This window comes from Pantherophis guttatus, chromosome 6 (genome assembly GCF_059756535.1).
Source record: "Pantherophis guttatus breed Tessera chromosome 6, ASM5975653v1, whole genome shotgun sequence".
Classification (NCBI taxonomy): domain Eukaryota; kingdom Metazoa; phylum Chordata; class Lepidosauria; order Squamata; family Colubridae; genus Pantherophis; species Pantherophis guttatus.
This window is the reverse complement of record NC_142068.1, coordinates 103,372,729-103,387,507: the sequence shown is the minus strand read 5'-3', so window position 1 is coordinate 103,387,507 and position 14,779 is coordinate 103,372,729. Positions and strand designations below refer to the sequence as shown.

Genomic DNA, 14,779 nt, shown 5'->3' with positions numbered 1-14,779 from the left:
ATTTAATTTTTTTAAAAAATGAAATAACGTCTGCTTCCTGAAACTCCTTGAAACAAGAGAGAAAAGATGTATATTGCAGGAAGATATAAAATCACAGTAGCAAATATTATAATTAGGCAAAAGAAAGTTATGGAACTATTTGACGTTTCACAAATTCTTTTAACTGACTTTAGATATATTGGTACAAAGATAATAACAATGAACTCCTCAGATAAAAATACTGCTTCCATAACTTTTGCTTTAATTACTGGGGACATGACAATGTTAAAATACCTAGTATCCTTCTCATAGGAAGACATATTTAATGATAATTGTGGCAAGAAGAAAGAATATTCTCACAAGCAGAAATAATTTTACTTATTTACTCAGACACCGGTTGTATATGTATTGCATTTGCATAGCACCAGGGGTCTTTGGGAGGAGTGTCTCAACACAGGTTGGAGAGAACTGGGACTTTGTCCATTGGATCAAGCTAGCCATGTGGGAATTAAATCACTGTTTGTATTAGAATTGCATTTAGAATAGAATAACAGAGTTGGAAGGGACCTTGAAGGTCTTCTAGTCCACCCCCCTGCTTAGGCAGGAAACCCTACACCACTTCAGACAAATGGTTATCCAATATCTTCTTAGAAACTTCCAGTGTTGGAGCATTCACCCCAACGATGCCCTTGAAGTGATGTCCCGGTGCGGATCTGGATGGGGAGGAATAGGCTCAGGCTCAACCCATCCAAGACCCTGTGGCTGTGGTTTCTGACGTCCCGATATAGTCAGTTGGTGCCATCACTGACTATTGGGGGCGAATCATTGGCCCCCACGGAGAGGGCGCGCAACTTGGGCGTCCTCCTGGATTCACGGCTGTCTTTAGAAGAGCATTTGATGGCTGTGACTGGGAGGATTTTTCATCAGGTTTGCCTGATTCGCCAGTTGCGTCCCTTTCTGGATCGGGACTCGTTACGCACGGTCACTCATGCCCTCGTCACCTCCCGCCTGGACTATTGCAACGCTCTCTACATGGGGCTCCCCTTGAGGAGCACCCGGAGGCTCCAACTGGCGCAGAGTGCAGCTGCGCGGGTGGTAATGGGAGCGACATGGCGTTCCCACGTAACACCCCTCCTGCGCGAGCTGCATTGGCTCCTGGTGGTCTTCTGGGTGCGCTTCAAGGTTTTGGTTACCACCTTTAAAGCGCTCCATGGCTCAGGACCTGGGTACTTGCGGGACCGCCTACTGCCACCAATAGTCTGTACCGGCCGGTACACTCCCATAGAGAGGGGCTCTTCCGGGTGCCGTCAGCCAAACAATGCCGACTGGCGGCCCCCAGGGGGAGAGCCTTCTCTGTGGGGGCACCTACTATCTGGAACGAGCTCCCCCCCGAGATATGGAGGATTCCGGATCTGCGCACCTTCCGCCGTGCTCTAAAGACCTTATTATTTCACCAGGCGGGCCTGGCCTAATTTTCTCCCTCTTTTATAAAAGAATTTTTAATTTTTAATATTTTTTAGTATTTCATATATTCAAATTTTAAAATTGGTTTTAAATAGTTCGGGGTTTTAATTTGTCTGGGCCAAAACTATTTAATTAATTTATTTATTTTTTATTTATTTTATTAGATTTCTATACCGCCCTACTCCCGAAGGACTCAGGGCGGTACACAGCCAAACAATAAAAACACATAAAATTTGATTTTAATTCTACTTTTAAATTTTGTATGTATGTGTTTTATTGTTTGGCTGTGCACCGCCCTGAGTCCTTCGGGAGTAGGGCGGTATAGAAATCAAAATAAATAAATAAATAAATTCTGGAGGCAAGTTGTTCCACTGATGAATTGTTCTAACTGTCAGGAAATTTCTCCTTAGTTCTAAGTTGCTTCTTTCCTTGATTAGTTTCCATCCGTTGCTTCTTGCCTGCCTTCAGGTGCTTTGGAGAATAGCTTGACTCCCTCCCTCCCTCTCTGTGGCAACTCCTGAGATATCGGAACCCAGCTATCATGTCTCCCCTAGTCTCCCCTTCTTTTCATTAAACTAGACATACCCAGTTCCTGCAATTGTTCTTCATATGTTTTAGCCTTCAGTCCCCTAATCATCTTTGTTGCTCTTCTCTGCACTCTTTCTAGAGTTTCCACATCTTTTTTCCATCATGGCGACCAAAACTGAATGCAATATTCCAAGTGTGGCCTTACCAAGGCATTATAAAGTGGTATTAACCCTTCACGTGATCTGGAATCTATCCCTCTGTTTATGCAGCCTAGGACCGTGTTGGCTTTTTGGGCAGCTGCTGCACACGGCTGGCTCCTATCTAAATGGTTGTCCACTAGGACTCCAAGATCCCTCTCATAGTTACTGCTATTGAGCAAGGTACCACATATACAGTACCTGTGCATTTTGTTTTTCTTGCCTAAATGTAGAACCTTGCTTTTTTCACTGTTGAATTTCCTTTTGTTAGATAGCGCCCAATGTTCAAGTCTGTCAAGATCCTTCCGTATCTTGAGCCTATCTTCTGGAATGTTAGCTATTCCTGCCAGCTTGGTGTCATCTGCAAATTTGATGAGTTCCCCATCTATCCCCTCGTACAAGTCATTGATGAAGATGTTGAAGAGTACTGGGCCTAAAACAGAGCCTTGGGGTACTCCACTGCATACTTCCCTCCATGAAGATGCAGTTCCATTGAGGGCTACACATTGAGTGTGGTTGGTCAGCCAGTTACGAATCCATCTGTTGGTGATGCTGCCTAACCCATATTTTTCTACTTTATCTAGTAGGTTATGGTCTAAAATCCTTTACTGAAGGCCAAGTAAATTATATCGACAGCATTCCTCTGGTCCACTAATTTTGTCACTTTGTCAAAGTATGCAATAAGATTAGTCTGGCATGATAGTCTGACATGATCTGTTTTTGACAAACCCATGTTGGCTTTTGGTTATGACTTTGTTTGCTTCTAGGTGTTCACTGATTTGTTGCTTGATTATCTTTTCCAGAATTTTCCCTGGTATTGAGGTCAGGCTGATAGGTCTGTAGTTTCCTGGATCTATCTTTTTTCCTTTTTTGAAGATGGGAACTACATCAGCTCTTTTCCAGTCCTCTAGCAGTTCCCCTGTGCTCCAGGATCTTTGAAAGATATAGTTCAGTGGTTCTGAGATCTCGTCTGCCAGTTCCTTCAGAACCTTGGGGTGTAATCCATCCAGTCTTGGTGATTTGAACTCATCTAGGGTAGACAGGTGTTCACTTACCATTTTCTTCCCTATTTTAACTTGTGTTTTTGATAGGTTGAGCTGTTTTTTTCCCTTTGTGTAAAGACAGATGCAAAAAATGACTTAAGTAGTTCTGCTTTCTCCCTGTTGCTTGTCACCTGCTTGCCACTTTCTCCCAGCAATGGACCAATTGTTTTCTTGACTTTTTTCTTGTTTTTAACATGTTGGAAGAAGCTCCTTTTTTGGGTTATTTTTTACTTTTGTCGCAAGCCTTTGTTCACAAAGTTGTCTGCTAGGTTTGTTAGGAACCTGTTGGATCTTCCACTTGGTGCAGAGTTTGTCTCCCAGTTGATGTCAGGGTAGTTAAAATCCCCCATTACTATTGTGATGTGCTTCCTACATACCTTAGTTAGCTGACTAGCAAAAAGTTCATCTATTTCCTCTGTTTGGTTGGGTGGCCTATAGTATAGACCAGGTATCCTCAAACTATGGCCCGAGGGAGGGATGCAGCCCACCAACCCAACATATCTGGCCCACGGAGTAGTGATGTTAAGCCCCACCCCTCACCCCTCGCCTCCCAGCCACTTCCTGCATAGCTGGCTTTTCCTGGCTGAGAGGGGCCCTGGGGAGGCCTCCTCCAGCTGTTGCCCTTATCGTCCACTGTCCAGCCGCACTTCCCACTTCTGCTCATTTCAAAGGTTCAACGCTCACTACACGTTGCTGCCGCAAAGGTAAGGCCAAAGGGCACGGATGGGCAGGGAAGGGCCCGTGGACGAAGGGGTGATGCTGCTGGAGCAGCCACATGCTCCCAGGCCGGAGGGTGGGCAGGTGAGCAGCTGCGGCCAGCTCCCCTCATCCCAGAAGCACCAACTTCACACTCTGTCCTATCGGCCTGCCCCCTTCTTCACACAGAATTGCCCGGCAGCTTCACATGGGATCGCCCTTTTAGGCCAGGGCATCTTGGGAAAGAGCCAGGGAGGGCTCTGATGCTGCCATCTCCCACTTGCGCCCCTCCCTTCCCGCTGCTGACCTGGCCTCAGTCTCAAAGATTGGGAGGGCCGTGTAGGAAAAGCAGAGACAGGAGAGCATGGACTACAGTTGGATCTGATAGATGCAGAGCTGTGGACCATAAACACGAAGCTTTTGGTGTATCACTGCACAATAGATATAGTGTCCTTGTTGAACATGTAGTGACTCAGGTATCAATTTAGAGAGAATGTGGAAGTTTTGAAAGATGTGAAGGGTCTGCTTGGTGCTACTGCCAGCAGAGAAAAAGATAGTCAAGAATGCTGTTGTGGCCCACCAGCTGCCAGTGGAGCTGGCGGCAGACTCGGATGATGAAGAGGTTGGGGAAGAACTTGGGCCAATTCTGGAGCCCGAGGAAAGTTTTGATGGATGCTCAGCATCGGACACAGAGATAGCACCAGGGCCATCTGGCATTTCCCAGCCACTGGATCGGCAGCTGGCTTTGGAGTCAGAGATTAGTGAGGGGGAAGAACAGGGCTGGGGCCTGTTCCATATGCACGTATGTGCAGAGCAGATAGGAGAGGTGAACAACAGAGGACAAGGAGTCAACTCGGGAAGCAAAACAAACGTGGATGCTGAATGGGCCCTCCTTGGCTGGGGAATAAATATGAGGAAAGGGGAGTGATTGGTGGTCGTAGCAGACAACCGTTCGCATTTCTGGAGATATTGCTCATTGTGTTTCATGCGACAAAGACTGCCTTGCCAAAACTGAGATTTGTCCATTTGAACTGACTTAATTTGCAGCCCTTCGGCTGGGAGCGCACAGCCTCGCAATTATCGTATCAAGCTGATAAGGCCTATTGCTTCAGTTGAGTCCTTGTCGGACTCTTGCCTGGACTTTCTGGGTGAATGCAGTTAATTCACAAGGTGTAACTAAAGAGGGGTTTTTCTTTGCAGAGAAGGAGTCTGTTTCTTGCTTCTGCGAAGGTTGGGTCAGAACAAATGCTAGTCAGGAGTGTGATAATAACGATCTGTCCTGTGCAGAAGGATTTCCAGAGCTTGGGACAGAAACTTAGCAGGAGAGGCCATAGTCTTTTTCAGAGGTTTTATCTGAGTATAAGGAGCAAAAAGGAAAAAGCCAGGTTATGGCAGAGTTAATATGTGGCTAAAAGACTGGTATGAAGTGGAAGGTTTTGATTATGTTAGTCAGGCTGTCTGCAGCTGGTCTGATGAAAAGCTGTATAAAAGAGATGGTTTGCATCCATCACAGAAAGGGACTGAGTTACTTAGCACTAAATTCAGGAGTTTTCTGGAGAAGCATTTAAACTGGGGTGGGGGTGGGGGTGGGGGTGGGGTGGACAGAGAATTACGATAATCATACATAACATTTCTGTCCCCAGCAATCTAAAACTAATAGGGTTGTCGGTGTTTCTAAACATAGATGTTTGTACGGTTAAAAATATTAAGGTTGCTGTTAAGAAAAATCAAGATTTTCATAGTGTGTGCCACACTACGTGCACTAATCGAACAAGAGATAAGGAAGAAGGGAAACTCAGACACAAAACAGTTTATGTGGAAAACAAACAGTGGGTCAGTCTAAAAGGACTGAAAGGCCTCTACACAAATACACAAGGCACAAAGTATGAGGAACAAACGGGGTGAAGTAGAAATCCAGGTACATGAGGGCAGAAACGACATTCTCGCCATCACCAAAACTTGATGGGATGAAACCCACAAATGGAACATATCCGGCTAGAGGGATTTAAATTGCTTAAATAAAGCAGACCTAATAAAAATGGAGGTGGATTTGTGCTACATATAAGAAATAACTACATCCCTATAGAAATACAGCAGAAAACCATCCTGGATGCATTTGGGCCATTACAAAAGGAAAAAAGAATGACATTGCTATAGGCATACGCTACAGGCCACCCACAGTAGAAGTCACTTTTATATGAAAGGGTGGAGCAATTTCTCTCGATAACAAGCGCCTCTTTGGGGACGGAATAGGAAAAGGTTTAGCATAGTTACAGAATTCTCCAAGGTTTGGGTGGGACAGGCCACAATACCGAAAGGTTTAGCATAGATATAGAATGGACAGCAGGTCTGACTATATATGATGTTTTTAGAAGCCAACCCTATGTTATACTTTAATTCCTTTTGACAATAACTTAATAACCCTCTCTTATTTCTGGTTTTCTTTAGCTAGCAGTGAGCTAGCTATTTGGAGCCTGGTAATGAAAAGGTACCACCTTCATAAGTGGAAACTCTCCTCCCTTGATGTGGCCCATGTTAAAACAGCTTCGCCTATATAATATCGACATTAATTCCGTGCAATAAATTCGATAAATTCCAGGAGGCTTTTTCTCTTGAAGTAGGTTGCAGGCTTGAGTCTCTGCGGTCTCCATCATATAAGCGACGAGTACATGAGACCTGATCCAGAGGGTTTGCTGGGGGGGTTGAAGCTCTGGTGACAAGCTGCAGGCCATCTCAAAGGCCCCCGTCTTAGATCTTGGGGTAGTTTGAAAAATTGGCAGTTCCTGCAGGATGCAAGCGAGTGAATTGACCACCTAGACCGCTGTGACATGTCCTGGGGGGGGTGGGTGGGGGGAAGGGAGTTGAAATCAGTTGTGGTCAGGGGGTTTGCCGCCTGTACCACAAGGTCTCGGATTGGTATATCTCTACTTAATGATAAAGATGTGGGAAGAACAATTTTCAGAAAGCAATATTATTCCTGTTGCAATGCACTGCCTAAAGATTGAGGAGGTAATTAGCTTTGCAGTAATCTTTTTTTAAAAAAATCTATTTTCAATTAACTATCAACTTTTATATTTGATGCCATTCAGCATGTTTGCCTTTGTCAGGGGCTGCATCCAATTCTGCCTTTCAGCTATCGGCCTTTCTGAGCTTGTAGGGTAATTTTTTTCACCCATGTTATTGTTGTTATTAATATTATGTTTAATTAGAATCTTAGTTTCTTTGGTTGCCTGTAGGCTATTAAGGAACAAAAATATTTTCCTGTGAATCAGATTAAAAGTGTAACACTATAATATGAAGCCAGTAGTCAGAAAAGAAGAAAAGCACAAATCCAAGAAACAAACAATTTTAACTAAAACATGACAAATATCAACTTTTTAAAAGCATCTTTTTTAAAAAGATTCAGTCTGGAATAATAATGGGTGGGTGTTTGGCGCATTTGCTATTGAATGATATATAGATACTCGATAGAAAGAGACGGTGATGGATGGATGGATGGACAGATGGAGAGATGGAGGGATAGATTAAATAAATAAAATAGATAGATAGATAGATATAGATACGATAGAAACATAATAGATAAATAAAAGAGAGAGATGGATGGATGGATGGATGGATGGATGGATAGACAGATGGAGAGATAGATTAAATAAATAAAATAGATAGATAGATATAGATACTTGATAGAAACATAATAGATAAATAAAAGAGAGAGATGGATGGATGGATGGATGGATGGATGGATAGACAGATGGAGAGATAGATTAAATAAATAAAATAGATAGATAGATATAGATACTTGATAGAAACATAATAGATAAATAAAAGAGAGAGATGGATGGATGGATGGATGGGCAGACAGATGGAGAGCTAAATTAAAATACATATCAGATGAACTCTACCTATATATGTGCTGTTTTTTCAGCTGCTGTGGAAGTAGCAAAGCAAACCAGGGAAAGGCCTGCCCAATGTAGCCACTGTGGCTGCAATCACACATCCAAATCTGTCCCACAGGAACCACATTTACCAGATGCCATTGAAATGCTCCAATAAGTACATGCCTGTGAAGGGGCCTCTCTGATCAAGGTTGCTGCACCCACCCCACCCCTTGCTTCTCTTTGGCCCCGAGCTCTTTGCCTCCGGCATTGTCTCCTGTGCTCTGGCTGGCTGCCCAGCCTACTAGAGTCACTGCGGTTGATACCTTGGGAGAAAGAAGAACAAAGGCCAGAGGTTGCCTCTTCCTAGCTCTTCTTTCACAGGTAGGAAAAAAAGAGAATTTCAGATGACTCGTTGAGGAAGGCTTGGCTCCTCATCACTTCAAAGAGAAATCCATAAAGTTTAGGTAACAATAACATGGAAGCAGTTTAATATGATTAACTTCCAATGTGTTTTTGGACTTCGAAATGCAATTAACAGCCCTGGAATTTGTTGGAAGCCTCCAGTCCAACTTCTTATCAGAGCTGACCCTGCTCTCTTCAACTCAGTAAATTTATCATTGATGACGGAACCAATTAACGTTCACCAGGTACCTGCAGAAATGAACTGGATTTCAAGAACCCCAATATGATTTTTCCATATTGTTCTTTTTTTCGTATTTGCAAACTCAGGCTCTAGGTAAGGGAAATTGGATAACCATTTATCTGTGGTGTAAGGTTTCCTGCCTAAGCAGGGGGTTGGACTAGAAGACCTCCAAGGTCCCTTCCAACTCTGTTATTCTAGTCTATCTGTCATTTTCTCTTTATTGTGCCCATACCATAGTCAATGATAAGTATTCAATGTAGAGAAAAGTAAAGTCTTATACTTAGGGAAAAAAAACCCAAAAGCATACATACAGACTGGGTGAAACCAGTAACTGTGAGAGGGATCTTGGACTCTTAGTGGACAACCAGTTAAATATGAGCCGACAACCAGGATGATTAGAGGACTGAAGGCTAAAACATACGATGAACGGTTGCAGGAAGTGGGCCTGGCTAGTCTAGTGAAGAGAAGGAGCAGGGGAGACAGGATAGCCGTCTTCCAATATTTGAGGGGCTGCCACAGAGAGGAGGGGGTCAAGCTATTTTCCAAGGCACCTGAAGGCCAGACAAGGAACAATGGATGGAAACTGAACAAGGAGAGATTCAACCTGGAAAGAAGGAGAAATTTTCTGATAGTGAGAACAATACTAGATGACCTTGGACTAGATGACCTACAAGGTCCCTTCCAACTCTGTTAATCTATATTTACTTATTTAAGTAAAATGAATTCCACACTTGGGACTCTACTATTCCAGCTTATTTAATTATTCCCCATCAAATTTCCCCATCATTCTAGTTATACTCAAATACTTGTAATCTCATGCTAAAAACTTTTTAATTAGTTTATCGAAGTATAAAATACAAAGAAAAACACAGAAAAATAAGAAGAGAGGGAGGAGAAAAAAGGGTACAGTTTAGCAGGAGAAAAAAAATAAAGAAAAAGGCACCAACTTCCGATGCTCTTTAGCACAGTAGAAGGTAACAACAATACAACCACAACTTTTTGCTTTTACACAACAGCATGTACAAGCCATTTCTATAACAATAAGCCTGTTTAGTTTACAAAAACAGAATCAAAGTTTCTTTTTTTTTTCTTTCGCATTACAAACACAAAATCCTGAAGCAATTTCAAAATAGAGGCAAAATTAAATATCATCTCTTATTTGGATAAAAGAATCAGTTTAACCATCTCTGCTTCTCTTTGCTGTGGGGAATAATATATCATTCATTCTCATAGAATAAATGTCTACATAGAATAGAATCTATTTCTTCTCGGGAGAATCTATCAAGTCTCCAATACTTGTAATCTGTTTCAGGACCTGAGGATCTTTTATTCAGAACAGGGTATTTATATAACAGAAATAACAGAATAATAGAGTTGGAAGGGACCTTGTAGGTCATCTAGTCTACCCCACCCAAGCAGGGGACCCTACACCATTTCTGACAGATGGAAGTCCGGTCTCTTGGAGGTTTCCAGTGGTGAAGCTCCCACAACTTTTGTAGGCAAGCTGTTCTACGGGCTAAGTGTTCTCACTGTCAGAAAATTTCTCCTTATTTCTAGGCCTTGATCAGTTCCCATCCATTGTTCCTTGTCTGCCCTTCAGGTGCTTTGGAAAATCGACCTCCTTCTCTCTGTGGCAGCCCCTCAAATATTGGGGCTGCCACAGACTGCTGTCATGTCTCTCCTGGTTCTTCTCTTCACTAGACTAGCCATGCCCGGTTTCTGCAACCGTTCTTTGTACGTTTTAGCCTCCCGTAATCCTCTTGGTTGCTCTTCTCTGCACTCTTTCTAGAGTCTCAACATCTTTTTTTATAGTATGGTGACCAAAACTGGATACATAATTTCAGGTGTGGTCTTACTAAGGCTTTATAGAGCAGTATTAGTAACTCACTTGATCTTGATTGTATCCCTCTGTTAATGCATTTTAGGATTGCCTTGGCTTTTTTGGCTGCCACCGCACACTGCTGGCTCCTATTTAACAGGTTGTCCACTAAGACTCCAAGATCTCTCTCACAGTCACTGCCACTAAGCCTGGTTTCCCCCAGTCTATATGTGTCCTTTTGGTTTTTCTTACCTAAGTGTAAGACTTTACTTTTCTCTGCATTGAATTTCATTTTGTTAGACAGGGCCCAGTGTTCAAGTCTGTCAAGATCCATCTGGATCTTCAGCCTACCATCTAGGGCTGTTAGCTATTCCTGCCAGCTTAGTATCATCCGCAAATGTGGTAAGTCCCCCTTCTATTCCCTCATCTAAGTCGTTTATGAAGATACACACACAGTCATCTATCAGCACATCACATGGGCAAGTATTTGTATTCTTATCCCTCCCTTTGACTTAAGTTGAAGATAAAGTCTTAATGGGCAACACACAATGCATTTGTACCCTTACCAATCTTGTGACCTATTTCAGTGCAAACATTTAGGGAAAGAAAGCTTGAGGGCAGAAGACGAGAGAGAAAGGGCGGGGGGGGGAGAGGGAGGGAGGGATATTTTTTTTTATCTGAAAGGCATTGTCTGCCATAGCAACACGGGAGTCATAAAGACAAATAGCTTGGCATTGTCATGGGTTATTTAAAAATAAACTAGGTTAGTGTCATTTAATGTTTTCATGAAGTTTCCAGCTCTGCTTGAAATCTTGTACTGTGGCACAACACAACAGAATTGCAGAGAGATCACAGCTGTTCTGACCATTTGCTGTTATTGTGCTTGAACAATAGCTGTGCAAGAACTGTGCTGGTCAGTGTAGTAATTTTTTGTTCTATCCTTTTAGTGATTTTCTAACGCCCAGTTCATCCTCACCGTCAGAAGAGAAGAGGGGGAAAAAAGAGATTCATTTAACATTTGAAAGCATTCCAACTAAATGTAGAATACGACCACTTTAAGGCATTGAAACGGCAGCAACTTTGGCCTGTAGCCACCTGTCATGTGTTAAGCATACTGCAATTTTTTTCTACATTACTTGAATTAATTTTCTATCTCCATAGATAATGTTTCGATAAGTATACTATACAACTAAACAGAGACTAGATTTATTCCCAGTTTTTCTAAACCAGTTTAGTTTAGTTTAGTTTAAATACAAAGGCTGAGAACTCAAGTTTCAGAAACCGTGATGATTTCCAAGCTGGAAATATAGAAGATGTAGAAGATATTTTGACAGAGAAGCCACAAGGAAGGGATTCTATTAAGTAATAATGATTAAGAGATCTAATAAGACCTTACTTTAGCTTCTGATCCTGGCTGGTAACTCTGTTTCCAGTGTGTCTAAGCATGACAGGAAGTATTCAAAATGGACTGTAGTTAATATACGTTTTGGTGTCATTTTTGTATAACTTGGCATCTTTGGTGCTGCTGCTGTTATTATGTTGTCATCCTTAGGATGGGGATATTGTTCAGATATTGTCCTTCCTCCGAGAGTGGGGCATCGGAATTTCATTTTAATGTGTGCCATTGTGCATACGGGTAAATGACAATAAAGGTTGTTTTATCTTAATTGTGTTTCTCTGGGTTCTGGATGTTCTCTGATCTGGTTTCTCATTCTCCAGATGTTTATTTAGCACATCTCTGGCTACACATCAAGTGCTCAATAATTCAATCTTTAACTATAGATACCGGTAATCCTTGTTCACTGACTTTTTGCTGTTGCAAAAACTATGAAAAAGTAACGTTATGACAAGTATTCACATTTTTACAACCTTTGCGGGTCTGTCAAGTAAAAGAAAGCTGAAGTCCAATTCTAAGCACAGTCACGGTTTTACGATGCTTTGCTTAACGCCTGATTTGCCAGTTTCACTTGGGGGCTGTCACTAAAGAAGGACTCCCTGTATTTTCCACTATGGCAACAGCTGGGTTTGATCACACCTTTTCCTTTCTTGCTTTCTTGCTTGCTTAGGTTTTGAACTTGGTTTTGCGATGTCGAGTCCCAATGCCCTTGTGTGCTGGGAAGCTCAGTTTGGCGATTTTCACAACACCGCCCAGTGCATCATTGACCAGTTCATCAGTTCTGGGCAAGCCAAGTGGGTCCGTCACAATGGAATCGCCCTTCTTTTGCCCCACGGAATGGAAGGAATGGTAGGCCTTTCGCCAATCGCAATAATACTTCCGGGTTGGCAAGAAGCAGTTCGTTTCCTTACTGAAGCTTTGAAATAATGCAGTTTTTTCCTACGTATTTTGCCTTTCCTATTTAAATAGGCTTTTAAAATATAGGAGGCTTTTAAGAAGAGGCGGGACAGCCCCTTATCTGCCCCCATGGTATACAGGGTCTCCTGCTTGGGTGGGTGGGTGGGCTGTGTGGGTTGGACTGGAGGACCTCCAATGTCCCTTCCAAGTCTGTTACTCTCTTTTTCTGTTATTCTTTCTGTGGTCATGTGAATCCACCTCATGAAGCTCAAAGAAAGTCCAGAATAGCTATAGGATCTCCTGCCTTGGGCAGGGGGTTTGTCTAGAAGACCTCCAAGGTCCCTTCCAACCGTATTATTCTATGTTCCACCTGCTTGAAATAGGTTCACACAACAGAAGGATTAGAAGACCTTTTTATTCCACCAGGCGGGCCTGGCCTAATCTTTTCCCTCTCTTCTTTTTAATATGCAAATTTTAATCTGTTTTTTAAATGATTGGGGTGTTTTAATTTGTCTGGGCCAAATTGTTTAATTCGATTTTAGCCTGTTTTTAAATTTTGTATTTATGTATTTTACTGTTTGGCTGTTCACCGCCCTGAGTCCTTCGGGAGTAGGGCGGTATACAAATCAAGTAAAGATAAAAATAAAGATAAAGAAAGAAGAGGACTTTGAGGTCTTCTGGACGGCTCTCCTGCCTGGTTCAGGAATCCTCACACCTTCAATGGTTCTTCTGTAATGTGAATCTTTTGTGAAGAATAAAAGTATCAGTGAAGAAAATGGCAAATGTTTATAGGTGATTTAATATATACCCGAGAATAAGCCCTGCTCATTCTAGTAAGTCTCGATGCTGAGAGATTTTATAGAGTTATAACCCGTTCCACACTTATAATATACACACGTAGTAATCAGCTACTAAATCTGTGCAGTAGCCATTGGTGGTAAAGGCTACGGCTTCTACTCAACTGTTTGAATCAAGTGATATAAATTCATGTCATGATTCAAGCAGGATTTCTACTGTTAAAATATCTTGCTGGACCAGCTTGTATATCATGCCGTCCTTTGTAGCTGTTAATTTTGTATTGCACTGTTGCCAGAGCAATTCTGCCCGAAATGGCAATTTTATTTGGATTTAGAGGGTAGATAATTAAACTTGTTTTCCTTCAAATGCTGTAACTATCAGGGTCCGGAGCATTCGTCAGCCAGACCGGAGAGGTTCCTTCAGATGAGTAATGATGATCCCGATGCATTCCCTGTAAGTAGGTTTATTGATTGATTCTCTATCTCTTCCCCTGCCATTTCATCCTTGTTAATAACATTTCCTATCAATCACTGATTTTAGATCATCAATGATATTAATTGAGCAGACTTCCCCCCACCCCCCCAAAAAAAGGCAATGTACTGGTGGATTAAGCATACCATCTTTTGACAGTGGAAAGAAAACCCCTCTGCATATAGTCATTATAAGCTTCCATTGCTAGGAAATCAATAAAATCACAACTAGGATCACCACATATTAGTAAAATATAAAATGTGCATGGACAGATAGTGGGCCAGTTAATACGTATTATTTACCTGATGCAGGAATATAAGATACAGCAAACAAGATCTCATAACCACCACTCAAATTATCTGACCTTAGCAGATTTGCCACACAATTTACAATAGGTTACACAAAGCACATAATTTTAGTATTTTTAGTCATTACCTTTATCCAGAGAAACTTTGGCTGAAATATTCAGTTTTTAAAATATATCAGGGAAATTAACTATGGGTTTAGTCACCTTCCTAACAACCAGCACTTCAGACGCAGGGAACCCCAAATATTGGAAATTTATTTATTTATTTATTAGATTTAAATTGCTGCCTATTCACCCTTGGCGACTCAAGGCGGTTTACAGAATATAAAAAAACACATTTAAAAAACAGTAAAACTCATTAAAAAATCAAATAAATTAATGTAATAATATATATATACTTTCATGGCTGGTTGCTAAGAGTAGATTGGTCTTCCCTGGTGGGAACAGAGGACCAGAGGGATTTAATCCTGGGTCTCAAGACTAAAGACTCTCCTTGTGGGGTCCCACTGTTTGTACACAAAATTGCTCCTAACTGGAAAAATGTCCGTGTATTTTCCTAACAGCCCCTAAGTTATTACATTGACATTAATCACAACAGAGCACAACCCCAGATAAAGACCCAAATGAAAGCACGCATCTTTGTGGGCCGTCACAAGGAGCTGT

General features: G+C 42.0%; 1 protein-coding gene across 7 annotated transcripts in view; it reads left to right on the top strand.

The window, feature by feature from the left end:
• The window catches only part of OGDHL (oxoglutarate dehydrogenase L), an 81,586-nt gene that overhangs the window by 59,983 nt on the left and 6,824 nt on the right, over positions 1-14,779 (top strand). For all 7 annotated transcript variants that reach the window (XM_060685524.2, XM_060685521.2, XM_060685523.2 and 4 more), the window contains 2 exons: positions 12,314-12,492; positions 13,720-13,791. In XM_060685524.2, the coding sequence (XP_060541507.2) occupies positions 12,314-12,492; positions 13,720-13,791 (251 nt within the window). The remainder of the gene's footprint in view (positions 1-12,313; positions 12,493-13,719; positions 13,792-14,779) is intronic.